General features: G+C 38.3%; 1 protein-coding gene across 1 annotated transcript in view; it reads left to right on the forward strand.

The window, feature by feature from the left end:
* LOC140279283 (protocadherin Fat 3) overlaps positions 1-14677 on the forward strand; it is a 70453-nt gene that overhangs the window by 964 nt on the left and 54812 nt on the right. The window contains exons 2-5 of the mRNA XM_072374406.1: positions 604-3445; positions 4495-4629; positions 5126-5327; positions 13219-13337. Coding sequence (XP_072230507.1) covers positions 604-3445; positions 4495-4629; positions 5126-5327; positions 13219-13337 — 3298 coding nt within the window. The remainder of the gene's footprint in view (positions 1-603; positions 3446-4494; positions 4630-5125; positions 5328-13218; positions 13338-14677) is intronic.

The raw sequence follows: 14677 nt of genomic DNA on the forward strand, positions 1-14677 counted from the left end.
TTTTTTTTATAAAGGTTTCTACTCCCGCTACTCCCGGTTAAAATGATACCATTTCTTAAAAATGAGCTGCTCTGAAAACTGTTTGTGCAACTAATTTCTAACTGAACATATTCGAGTTTTTGAGTGCACAGTGATGTTTCTCAATGATACTTTTCTTCATGGAAATATTACTCATACCTGGAGAATGTCTTTACAGTAACAGTAATTGTTCCAAAGCCCTCTTAAATTTCTCAGATGATGGGATTCTCTGAGGCAAAGCCTGTGGATTGTTGAAATACCAAGCAATTCTTTGTGTCAATCTTTGCAGTATTTCCTGTTTGCAATGCAAGCCATTGGTGTATTGCTGACTTTTTTTTCCCAGTTGTCTTTCAAAATCTTAGCACGCAAAGCAAGTGTCCGTAACAACTCACCAACTTAATCCAGGTCTGTCTCTCTTTGTATGTTTTTTTTCCAAATAGGATGACTGAGTGATGGAATATCAATGAAGCCTAATCCATGGGGAAATATGCTTCCTCTACCCAATTTTTCTCGTCTTTTCCATTTTGTTTCATTCTTTCTATTAAATTTCCCCTCAACCCTAGCCCAGTTCTTGCCCACACCCAGGGCAGAACAAGGCTTGCTCCTCTTCACCCAGCCTGCCTACGATGCTTCAATATTTGAGAACTCTGCTGCAAGAACATATATCAGAAGTGAAGTCAAAATGGGTATCACTCTTAGGCCTCCTTGGTCTTTTGAACTGAAATATTCCATTGAGGCCGGAGACAGTGAAGGCATCTTCCTAGCTGAGGATTTTCTAATAGGAGATTTTTGTTTCCTCCGCATATTCACCAGTGGAGCCAGTGGTGCCATATTGAATCGGGAGGTACAGGACAATTACACTCTGACAGTAAAGGCATCCACTCAAGGAGGCCTAGAGGCCTTAGCAACTATTTATATCAAGGTCTTGGACACAAATGACCTCCGACCTCTCTTTTCTCCAACCTTCTATTCATTTGTTGTTTCTGAAAGTGCCCCCGTGGGCACCAGCATAGGATGTGTAACAGCGACAGATGCTGACATCGGTTCTAATGGGGAGTTTTACTACTTTTTCAAGAACAGAATAGAACTCTTTGCTGTTCATCCAACCAGTGGGGTCATAACCCTGACAGGTCGACCAAGCATAGACCGAAAAGACAGTTTTGAACTGGAGGTGCAAGTGATCGACAGAGGTATGAAACTCTATGGGGACAGTGGTGTTAGCAGTACTGCCAGGCTAGTTGTAACTGTGGAGCGAGTTAATGAATTTGCTCCTGTTCTCAGTGCAGTTGCTGTTGTTCCCTCATGGGCAGGCAAAGACCCAGTCTATGCCATAGTGACTGTTGAAGATGAAGATGAGGGGATTTTTGGGGATATAGAATGGGTGTCTATTATTGAGGGGGATCCTCTGGAACAGTTTGTGATTGATCGATCACCTGTTAGTAATGAATATAGGGTTAAGTCATCAGAAATAGTCAACTGGGATACGTTCCCCTATGGTTGTAACTTAACATTTCAGGCCAAAGACAGAGGTGTGCCTCCTAAGTTTTCTAATACCCAAGTTCTTCAGTTGTTGGTTGGAAAGCCTGACCAAGTGTTGCAGAATTTCGAGAAAGATGTTTATGTGGTCAAGCTGAGTGAAATAGCCCCCCCAGGCACTATTATAGAAGTGGTAAAAATATCCCCGGCTCCTTTGAGTGTCAATTACAGCTTCAACACCTTCTCAGATTCAGTGTACTTTGATATAAACCCCTTTACTGGAGTTATTACGACCACATGGCAGCTGACACAATTATCACAGGATTTCATGGAGATGGAGGTAGTTGATAATATCAGTCAGCTGCGAGCAAGGGTTCAAATTACCATAGAGGATGCAAATGACAACTCCCCAGTGTTCAACAGGCTGTTCTATGATATTTCGATAAATGAGAGCATACTTGTAGGTACTGTTGTTCTTGTCGTGTCTGCTGTGGATGGCGATAAAGGAGAAAATGGATATGTAACCCACACAATCAATGGAGAGCAGTCTCTTCCATTTACCATAGACCAGTACACAGGGGAGGTTAAAATCACAAGAGATCTGGACTTTGAGTCATCAGAAGATATTTATACTTTTGCAGTGCGAGCCTCTGACTGGGGTTCACCCTACAGAAGGGAAACTGAGGTTAATATTACTATTCGTGTGATAAACATCAATGACAACCAGCCTCTTTTCGAGAAGGTTTCTTGCAGAGGAATGATAAGCCGTGAGCTCCCTGTCAACCAGATCATTGTTACCTTGTCAGCTATAGACATAGATGAGCTAGGAATAGTGAAGTACAAGATACTGTCTGGGAATGAGTTAGGCTATTTTAACTTAAATCCAGACTCTGGGGCTTTGTATTTAAAAAAATCGTTTGGAACAGAGACTTTGAAAAGAGGGATATTCAACCTGAAAGTGGTTGCAACAGATGGAGAGATATTGTCTGATCCTACATTTGTGAATGTAACAGTGGTGAGGGGTAGGATGCCTCCTAAGGGTTTTACCTGCAAGACGACCAGGGTGGCTCAGCTTTTGGCAGAGAAAGTGCTCTCAAAAGCATCTGCTATGTCTAGATCTAGATTAGAAGAGCGATACATAGACATTTTCTCTATGAACAAACAGGCTCCTCAGTTTGAGGCCTTACCTCCAAGCATTATGGTGAGAGAAGACCTGGCTGCTGGGGCTAGTGTGTTTCAGGTGCGTGCACGAGATGGTGATACAGGCATGAATGGTTGTGTTCTCTTTTCCTTTGCTGATGGTAACAAAGACAACAGGTTCAATATCAACATGGAGAGTGGGCTGATATCTGTATTGTATCCACTTGATCGTGAGCGAGTGGATCGTTACCTCCTTAATATCACCATCTACGATCAGGGCATTCCTCAAATGTCTAACTGGAGAGTACTGACAGTAATCATTGAGGATGCAAATGACAATGATCCCAAATTTTATCAGGATAGCTACTCTGCCCTTGTTCCGGAAAACTCAGACATTGGCATGGAAGTTATTAAAATCACTGCATTTGACAGAGACATGGGCCAAAATGGACAACTCTCCTACATAATGCTGACCAGTGTCTCTCAGTTTGGCATTGAAAGTGAAAGTGGAAGTGTATTTGTTGCCAGCCAGCTGGACAGAGAAACATTTCCAGCGTTCACATTGAAGATTGAAGTGAAAGACAAGGCTGAGAGAGGCACTCGAAGATCGTCAGTGACTACACTACGGATAATAGTGGAAGACATCAATGACTGCTCTCCAGCTTTCATCCCGAGCAGCTATAATGCACGAGTACCAGAGGACCTGCCGCCAGGCACTGTGATTACCTGGATGCAGGCTGAGGACCCAGACTTTGGACCTGGTGGACAAGTCCGATACTCCTTGGTTAATGACTTTAATGGAACGTTTGAGGTAGGTTATGTCACAGTTCTTTTCTTGTATTTATTTATTTTGATAATCTGTTTTGTTCTTTGTACAGTTAAACCCAAAACAACTCATCACCATACCAAGTTTCATGGTATGGCTGTAAATTCTCTGGCTGTAAAACAAAGTTGCTAGTGACAGTGATATATTTTGGTAGATTCTATTTTAATATCCTTTCCACAGTTATTATCATTCTTTCAAAGTGATCACATATAACCAACAAGCTTTTTGAAAGTATGGACTCAGATTATGGATCACCTGTATTCTGCAATAATTTCCATGTCTTTTAGATTGGAAGGGGGCTCTTTGTTGTCACTCTGGTCTTCAGTTCCCTCTACAGCTCTGGAATGCTGCTGCTTTTTTCTTTTTTCTTTCTTTTTTTTGTTTTTTTGTATTTTACCACAGGGCCTAGAAAATTTGTCAAAGTAAATGGCATCCAGAAAATAAGAACATCAGGCAGTCTGCAGAAAAACTCGGCCATCGGTCGCATTTGGCTTTCCAACAAGGCAGTGATCCAGACAGACCAAACAGGCTACTAGAGTGGTCAAGAAATAGTTAAAAAGGAGGATTGTCAACATTGTGGTGCAGCCAGAGTGCAGACCTGGAGCCCATTCTGAACAAAACAAATTCTGAACAAAACAAATTGATAAATTAAAAAAAGAAAGATCCATGAATCTAAGCATGTAATAATCTAGCTGGTAATTATTACAGCTGTATAACAGCTTTGCTGTACATTACTGATAAAGGGTATGAAATATTTTGGATAGGGCATTTTTAGGGAAAGTTTAAAAAGCCGAAATATTTCAAATGTCTGATCAAAACTTGTAACAAATCATCTTATCGTCGTTTGACGATTGTTGATGTCATTTCCAGCCATAGAAGGTATTTTGGTAAAAAGAAATTCAATAAAAGTTATAAATCACAATTTGGCATGTGTATAACCCATTTTGGTATTAAAAGTATGTTGAGCCTCTTTTTAAGGATTAAGAACAGTTTATGATGACTAGAGTTTGTGTCTGAATTAATGCTTTGTGCAGATCAATGCTGCAAGCGGTCTGCTGAGGTTAAGAAAGGAGCTGGACTTTGAAACAAAACAGTTTTTCAACCTGACCATACTTGCTGAGGACAGAGGAGTACCCAGCCTACGGAGCCAAACATTTGTAGAGGTAGAGGTGCGTAAGAGAGAGACACACAAAAATGTGTGCAGTTAATCATTACCATTGATATCCTTGTTAGTGTATTTCATGCTTCCAGTTATCGACAAGACATACTAATATAATTATATTATATATACATATGTGTTTCTACATGACACTTAATTTGCCATGATACATATATATTATTATTATTTATTTCCTTACATTTATTTTCTTATCTATTTAACTTAATGATAGCATTATTAAGCACAAAGTACACTTAACCTGCCAAGACAAACAATGGAACCTACTACACTCGAGTTTGATGAGATTTATGGCTGCTCATAACTCTGCTTAATTCAGCTAGAGGGGCCCTTGTAAATACATTTGAACAATGAATAATGTAAATATCAAAGCAGTAACAAGAATTGTATTCATATAATATTAATACCTATTGTAAAATGGAGCAAAACCACGTTGGCACACAATTCTTCTGTTCAAATGAAAGTGAACCATTACATTTTTTTTTCAGGTGATGGATGTCAATGAGAATTTATATGCACCCTACTTCCCTGACTTTGTTATGAGAGGCTCGGTGAAGGAGAACTCTCGTGCAGGAACAAGCGTCCTGACAGTCAGCGCCAAGGATGATGACAGGGGACGAGATGGTGTGTTGAGGTACTCTGTCCGTGGAGGCAGCGGACTGGGCACTTTCACAATCGACGAAGACACAGGTGTGACACAAGATCAATGTTGAAGCCTATTTGTGTGAAGTGGAAATCCAATAACATGCAGCACCACGCTTAGAATATCAACAACTAAATGAGCGAGCAATAGGAAATCTCACAGTTTTAGTGTGTAGTCATTGCTCAACTCTTGGTTTTGTTTTTGTCTGTTGTCATAGAATGGTTTTGCATTTTGAGTTACCGTAAATTCTGGACTATAGAGCACACTTGAATATAAGCCGCACCCTCTAAATTTAAAAAGAAAATTCATTTTGTACTTGTATAGGCCGCACCGGATTATAAGCCGCCGGTGTCCACATTGGAATATGAGATATTTACAAAGAAAGATGTTTCACATAAGGCTTTTTAAACTTTTAATTAAATACATATGGTAACATAAACGAATACATACTGCAGATGTTTTTTTTTCCCGAACAGTGCCTGTAACACAGTTCGGTAAAAAAACAAAACAATAGCCCACCAGGAAAAGTCATTGATCGCCTTTAATTTAAAAGCTACATCATATGCATTTCTTCGTTTGTTTTCCATGTTGTGGGTGAGTACTAATGACCGATTTACAATAATTCAATAGTGCAAGTGTGTTTGATTTATCGTACAATTTCACTGGACCACTCTGAACTATTCGTTAATTTTATTGGTCTAATGTTACAAGGCAAAATGTGTTTGGCGGCATTAAAAAAAGAAAAAATCATATATTAGCCGCACCATATTATAAGCCGCCGGTGTCCACATTGGAATATAAGATATTTACAAAGAAAGATGTTTCACGTAAGGCTTTTTAAACTTTTAATTAAATACATATGGTAACATAAACGAATACATACTGCAGATGTTTTTTTTCCCGAACAGTGCCTGTAACACCGATGGTTTTAACTTAAATACCTATCGGTAACACACAAATACGTGACGTAAATGCTTTTTTTTAGAACAGTGCCTGTAACACAGCTGGTAAAAAAAACAAAAAAAACAGTAGCCCACCAGGAAAAGTCATTGATCGCCTTTAATTTAAAAGCTACATCATATGCATTTCTTCGTTTGTTTTCCATGTTGTGGGTGAGTACAAATGACCGATTTACAATAATTCAGTAGTGCAAGTGTGTTTGATTTATCGTACAATTTCACTGGACAACTCTGAACTATTCGTTAATTTCATTGGTCTAATGTTACAAGGCAAAATGTGTTTGGCGGCATTAAAAAAAGAAAAAATCATATATTAGCCGCACCGTATTATAAGCCGCGGTGCTCTGGGAAAAATGTAGCGGCTTATAGTCCGGATTTTACGGTATATGGAAAAAGCCTTACCATATGATGCCATACTTGATTGGGCACATTTATACAGGTATATTAGAATTCAAATGTTGAGAAAAAGTATGACGTATAGTCACAGTCAGTGTGTTGATGGGCCTCACGTGGGAGCTGTGTACTGGGAGATCATTATTGTATTGAGGGCAGCATAACAACTACAGTGACTTGGCCTCAGGCCGTGCTGTAGAACTGATCCGCTGCTGTGTAGATAACGCTGATCAAGGCTCTCCTCCACAGCAGCCCTATTTTATCAAAGTGTGAAGAAATCACTATGACTTATCTAAGAAGCATAACCTAAGATAAGTTTCCTGTCTGTCCTGCACTGTCAAACTGCAACTAAAAACATGTTGATCCAAACAGGAAACCACTGACCCAGGCATAAAATGAATCAAATACCTAGTACGACAACGGGACAGTTCATATAATTTTATACTTGGCCATGTGCAGACGGAACATCTGATGGATGTACATGTTCAGTTTAGATGTTGCACCCAACCATGAACATTATTAGAAAGTTAGGGACAGATGATCTAAGACAGTGTGGAGTAAGCATTGCTAGAAAGCACAGAAAAGCATGCGCACGATCAAGTGAAGTTAAATTTCACAGCATTGAAAAAAAACTGTATTATAGTAACATGAACAGAAAGAAAAAAGCTTGTCTTTCACTAAACATCTACCGGGAAAATTGGGCATTTGGAATAAGCTACTGATATATTCATTTAGATATATAACAATTGCATTCATAGCTATAAATGCCAGACTATAGCCTGGCTATCACTGAAACTTGCAACCCAGTCAGGGGTGAGTGAGAATATTTTACTTTCCATGAAAGATTGTTGCAGTTTTCTTGCAACAGTAGGTTTTACATTCAGTGTTTCTCTTTATCTCTGTCCAATGGTACTGGAATGTTTAAACTTAAACTGCTCATTTTTTCTTCCCTGCATGGTTCTCAGCGGGGAATACTGCTTTATACGCTCTCGATATTATAGTCTTACTATTGTCAAAAAGTGTATTGCACAACCAGGCTTTGGTTAGACTGGAGATAATTTTGAAATTCATATGTCACTGTTCTGCCAGGTAACAGACTTCACAAAATTGTAACTAGATAAACAAATACAAATATCTTTGTGATTTATCAAATCAAATCAAAGTAGAAAGTGTGTACAAATACAAGTTTGTCACTATCGTTTGCACAATTTCAACTGTATCTTAGTAGATAGTAAAGCAACTAGTAAAATATACTTTTTTACGTGTGTTAAGTGTAGTGAACAGTAGCAACACAGTGAATAATAATAATAATGGCCAAGTTTAGCTCTTTGGGAACATTTTTGCACATATTAACATATTCAAAAATTGTTTAAAAAAAAAATAGGATGCCAAAAAAAAATTTTTCTTTCCCCTTCTCCTCACCTCATGTGGCACTACTGTACACAACTTCCACTAGAGGCCTGTATTGACATTTAACTGGGCTAATTAGTATTGACTGCAGTAGAGAGTGAAACAGATGGACAGACAGAGCGTCTCTTTCTCTGAACTCTTCTGCCTTAACATATATATACATATATATATATATATATATATAAATTCTTGTACACATGGAAAAACAGCGTACATAAATGGATCCCCACAGCCTTCTATAATAGCGTTTGGTGCTGTTATTTCACTTTGGCATTAAAGGAGGAGCATCACAGGCAGCGGGAACGTTTATTGAGTGCAGATTTCCAGGGGAAATCAGACTGCTTGTTAGAGCAGAAAGTGAAGAAAGAGGGGAGTGAAAATGAAGCGAAGAGAGGGAGGAAGGCGATGTAGAGGGAGTCGGGTGAACATAAAAAGTGTCTGAAGGAAATATGGCATTCTTCCTCTGAGACTTTTTAAAAAAAAATGTTTTGCAAATTTTTTATATTGCAATTTCTTGTTTATTATTTAATGTAATGTAAAAAGCGTACAAAATACGCATGCCTTTTTTGTATCAGATTTGAAGATACGGTAAGAGCGTGCCACGTTTTCCTTCGTCATGTGATTTATTTAATCGCGTTGTATAAATGATTATGTTGTCAGGCATGGTGCAGTAGCACTGTTCCGTCCCTCTACCATGCCTTTGGTTGCCATGTTGAGTAGCTGTGCCCCACGTTGCTTGTCAATCAGTGGCTCTGAATGCCAAACTAAGAACGTGAAGAGAGACTGAGACAGACAGCGAGAAAGAGTCAAAGAGACAGAGAAAGAAAAATCCATTTATTTCGACTGTCTTAACATATGCATCACCTTACCTCACATATATCTTCTTAAGTGGCTCTTTGATGCAACATCTCTATTCCATGACACCCCCATTCTTTGACATATTTGCCACTTATGAATACCTTTGTTTTCAGTATTTGTTATAAAGATATTTCTGATTACATAATCAATGCATAGATGTTAAATACAAAGGCTTTTTATAAGAAAAGACTAAGGATCTTTTCTACTTTGTATGTTTAGCTTCCCTGCACACAAAAATTTGTATTCTCGTCATTGGTTTGAGGGAAAGCAAGTCCTGTAATTCCTCATTTGACAGCTGGCAGAAGCCACAGCTTCTCTGTTATTGGGCTCGCAAGTTCCAGGATTTGTCATAGTCAGGATAAAATATTCTTTAAGTTACAGGCAGTTTGAAGCAGCACTTTTCACATTTATCAAAAATTAATGGGCTGTAATCTTTTATGTCTTCTTTTATAGCACACAGTGGGGGCTATTTCTCAAAGAAAATGATCACAATATTTTGTAATCAGTCTTGGGATTGATTACTTGTTGGCATTAATTAGATATTTGCGTGACAAAACCAGTTTCTCAAGGGTGAGCAAGTTGAATAGACTTGACAGATGGATGTAAACCCGGCTGTACTGTGAATTCTTAGATTAGAAAATGTAGCCTGACCCTATATTGTTTTTGTCCACTCTTTGAAGTGTGTTATTTATGGTGAGAATGGATGCTGTCAAGTCTGATTTATATTGAATTCAGTGAGTAGCGGCTGTCGGTCCTAAAGTTCAAAGAGCTCTTGGAACAGCCAGCTCTGTTTTCCTTGTCTCTCTGTCGAGCTATCTGACAGAGACGAGATGTGGTTTGAAAAGGACATGGTCAAGGACGACAAGGCAAGGATGCTTTTCAGCAAACACTTTTACTATCCAATGTGTGTGTCCTGGGAGCGGCTGCTTAGTCATAACCTAACACAAACACAAACTTTCTGATAATACCGCCACACCTCTAGATGCTGATTTGTGTGTGTGTGTGCACCTGAGTATGTAAAGCTTGTGGCTAAATGGAAGCCCAAGTTCTACAACCTGCACTGTATGACAGTAAATCAATTTCTCCAGCAGCATATAAAAATTACTATATGTACCAAAAATAGATAACTTTTTGCCACTGAGAGCTGTCCTGAAATGAAACTTCTTGTTTTTTTTTTTCAATTTATCGTGATTGTTGAGATTATGTTAAATAGGGTCACTGAGTTTGGGCACAGAATGGTGCAAGCAAGGCACTGAGCATGTTTACCTCAGGGGTGTGGAGGGCATTCTGTGACCTCTGGACTTAAAAACATCCAGTAAAACACAGTTTCTATAGAAAAATGTGTGTTCCTGATTCTCTCTCTGAAAGTGCACTTTGATGTAAGAACTCCTCCACATGTAACAGAGCACTTCATTTGCCATGATAACTACATTGTGTGGTTAGCGTTATTGAATTTGCTATAGCAACAGGCTCTCTGCAACTACAAGCAAAATAAACTCCAATAGTACTGTTCTACCTCCACCTCATAATTCTTATTATATTTTGTAACATTTGTAATGTCTTTACAAAGGCATAGGATTGCACAAGCAAAAAAAAAAAAAAGCTAATCAACAGTCATTCAAAAACCCAGTAAGTCGGACAGCGATGCCTGGGTTTAGGAGCCAGAGCAAAAACAGACGTAATTGACAGAAAATTGCAAACTATGTCAATAATTGTTTGAAAAAAACTTGACCACTGTTACGCTAGTTTCAGAATTTTTACAAAGCAATTCATAATGAAAATTGTAGTCTGAATGACATCCTGCCTATATATTTCACCATGTGTATTAATATCCAGTGTTCATGTGCATGATTTTTCTGCATTATTCACTTTTTCATTTATTTATTTTTCATATACTTTCATGTTAATGTGCATGTACTTTCACTTAGGTAACATTAGAAATGAAGTAACAGGTATATGACTTGTGGAGATTAGGTTCATAGTGAGATATAAGCGTCTTTACATCGGTAAAGGTGAATACTTCCTCCACTGCTGTATCTGCTTGGAGGTTAATTTTATGTACAATAAATCATAGACTCTGCAAGCGTTGACAGACTCATTTGTCTTTGCTCCTATTTCGAATCTATGACTGAGTTAAAGCAACAGATTTATGTGTTCCAGGCTGGCTGGTGTGATTTAAGAGAAAACCGGGGACCTGATGAAAGTTTGTGTTCACTCAGCTAATATGCTGCTCACTTGTCTCGTATGATCAGTGAGTTTCTACAGGTTCATTTTGTTAAATGAGACATATTGTGTCCATTTTCCACAAGCTAATACGATTTCCCGAGGTCTTAACCCATTTCTTAACTCGCTTTGGTCTCTTAAAACACATTCTGATATATACAGTATACAGTAAAGAGTCTTGAGAGCTCAGACCACTCACCAAACTGATGGAAAAACATTTGACTGAAGAACTTCATTCTCAAATACTTACATTTCACTTGTAAATGACCTGAAACTGTCCTGGAGCACCTGGGGGCTAAAATAGCATAGTTCACAGCTTTTGCACACTTCACGGTACGGTACCACGTTGTGCACCAGCAACTCGTTAAAAACACACTTTCATTGTAATGAATGAAGTAAAAGAGGGAAAAAAAGACACTATCATCTTTATGAATATTGGATACGAAGTTGGAGAGTTGTTGTAAAAAAAGTTTTTAAATAATTCCCTGTGGCAGACAGTGAAGAGACTTAATACAACATATGGGTGGAAGAAAAGGAAGAGAGGAAGAAAAGATGAAGTGATAAAGTGTTTTCGAGCAAGAGACACAACAAGAACAACCATCAGATTGAATTTTATTATTGGAAAGAGCTCAGAGAAAAAAAACAGGACGATAGATGCAGAGAGGCAGAGTAAGTGTCATTTTTGCTGTCACTAAGTAATAACTGATTGGCTCTCTTGTTCTATAGTGTTTTCTCTGCTTGACTCGGTTGGTGAAGCTGCTTATGTGTGGTTTGAAATTCATGAAAACAATGTAATCATGATCATTTCTCCCTCGGCTCCGTGTAGGTTGTAGATCAGACGGGAATTGAAGATGTGATTGATTCCTATTATAAAACTAATTACTTTAGTGCTCTGTGTCATGACTAGCAAGAAATATACAACATTACAACTGCAGCATGTTTGTCCCCCTTATGTTATTTATTAGAAATAGAAACAAAAGTTATGACCTTACAGTTCTCCGTCTCAAAGATGAAGCCTCAGTTAGCCACCTCAGTTCTTGTTCAGACAAACATGGAAACGAGTTCTTCTCATGTAAAAATGTTTGGTCATTTTAAGGAAATTTGGAATTTCAAATTGTTCTCTGCTATCTTGCATTACGTGGTTCTATAATATATTGAATGCACATTATGTTGCACATGTATTGATTTCACACATATGCCATCATAGACTCATTTTAAAATGTAAATCAGAAAAAGAAAATCATATTAGACATGAACTACAGCATTTTAGTATGATTCTTTTTTGCTTCATATTTTTGTGAGCGTATTTGTTTGTCATTTATATCACTGAGTTGGTAGTAACTTCAGACACCGAAATATATGCTGTAAAGCACAGAAGAAAAGTGATTCTTTAATATGTAGAAATTGTACTGTATATTTTTGTGTTATTCTCAAACTCAGACTGTGTGACACTCGTGACGTCTCCTCCGCAATGCTTTTTACAATGTACAAAGATGACACATGTGAACCCTGAAACCAAGACCGAACTTAGGCATGAGTATTAATGTGTCATATTTCAAGTATATGCACAGTCCTGCATGAGGGATTTTAAATGAAAAAAAAAAAAAGATGCAGTCATTTGTCATCTATTGTGCGTGTTCTCTTTGTCCCTGAAGAGGTCACCAAAGCTGTCAGCTCCTCATCTTCCTTTAGGCCACTAAATACGCATCAGTCAGTGTGTATGTATGAGAGTCTGCGTGTGTGTGTGTGTTTCACTGGTGCAGGGCTGTTCAGGGTACATTTAGCACTAAACAAATAGCAGTGGGAGCAGTTTGGTCAGCTGTGATTAGCCGTAGAGATGCTGAAACATTGAAGGTGACTACAACGGCGCCACTAATGCCTTTGAATGTCACTAAGGCCGGGACACAAAGTTTAGCCTGTACCAAAGTCTTTGCCTATGGAAATTTAGTCTTCAAAGACTTTTCCCGTGAGACCTTTTAAGAATGTATTCTCCTGACAACACCCAATCTGCACTTTCACTCACACAAACACCACATACACAGGGACATACGCACACAAGTCACAACTGGACTAATGTTTTTCTGTTCTTCAACAGGCGTGATTTACACCGCCGGTGTCCTGGATTGTGAGACCAAAGACTCCTACTGGCTTACTGTCTATGCCACAGATAAAGGAGTTGCACCCATGTCTGCTTTTGTTGAAGTGTTCATTCAGGTAATGACAGTCTGGCACCAACAGTGATATTTTACAGTACAGGCATAAGAGGAAGTATACAGAGAAAATGTTTATATTGATTTAAGCAAAGATTTGCTTTGAAAGACGCTGTGTTCTGAAAATGTGAAAATTTTCAGAACTTTGTAGCTAGCAATGACGGATTTAAGTCATTAACCTATTTTTCAGCATTTTTGTGTTAATGATATTTTTTGACAGAGGATCAGAAATCAGGTCTTCATGACCCAGTAGGATTTGAATTCAAAATCACCCTATCTCTAATATCATAATGTTACAAGCTCCATACCACATTAGCACTAAGCATGCTAACCGTGCACAGCTGATATTTTATTATTCAACTATGCTGCCTTTGTCAAGCAAATGCTTCTTCCCTGCCTGCCAGAATTCGCAGAACAATGCAGGCTCTTTAGTTGAATTGACTTTGAATGATGAGATGAAGGAAAACTGTATTAAATGGGCCAAGCTATAAAAGCCTTACTGGGGTTGTTAGGAGACAATGCATTTGCTCATAGAACCAGATTTTCTTCTTGAGTTACATTATTATTTATGCTATGCAGGGTGGTATTCATTGAAAATTGAGGATCACCACCAAGATCTGCTTCTGCAGTGTCTGTTTAAAAGTTAGTAGTTTTATAAACTTTCACTGAATACAGCTACAAATCATTGCTGCTATTGGTGAACTTTCTGTCTCTTGAATAAGTGCAGGTTGCCTTGTGCTCTTTCGTGTGTGTTTGTGATTTTTCCATCTAAGCTGGGTGGTTTGTTTAATTTAAACTAAGTCATTTCGATTCTCCTTGGTGGTGCGGATCATTTCAGCCGTTCTGAGAGCCATCAATCAGTGCTCCCTGCATACACATCCACGCTATCTCAGAGCACAGAGTACAGCTCATTTTCTCTACGACTTTATAATATATATTGATAATCTTAAGAAGAAGGTGGACTTGGCTTGAAATTTGAAGAAATACAAATTACAACAAATTAAAGTCCCTTCTCCCTCTCTGCTGCGCTTCAGTTCTGCCACCAATGACTGGAAATCAAATATGTTTAAAGAGTGTACGCTCCCTTGACAGGAGACTGTTTTGTGCATGCTCACAAGTACAGGAACTATTGAAAGGGAAGTGACTTACACCGGTTATACTTGTCCTACCTCCTATGGTTGTTTTCATTCCACCACAGCGATTGACATTTCTGGAAATCCTGACTTCTTCATTGACTTTCTCTCTCATGTACTTATGATTCTTTTTAAAAGGACGAATGAAAGTTTTTCTTTTCTATTTTCAAGTTATTTTATTCTATTACATGAGTATTATTATTCTAATTTC

This window comes from Leuresthes tenuis, unplaced genomic scaffold (assembly GCF_036924035.1).
Source record: "Leuresthes tenuis unplaced genomic scaffold, fLeuTen1.0.hap1 SCAF_21, whole genome shotgun sequence".
In the NCBI taxonomy this organism is placed as follows: Eukaryota; Metazoa; Chordata; class Actinopteri; order Atheriniformes; family Atherinopsidae; genus Leuresthes; species Leuresthes tenuis.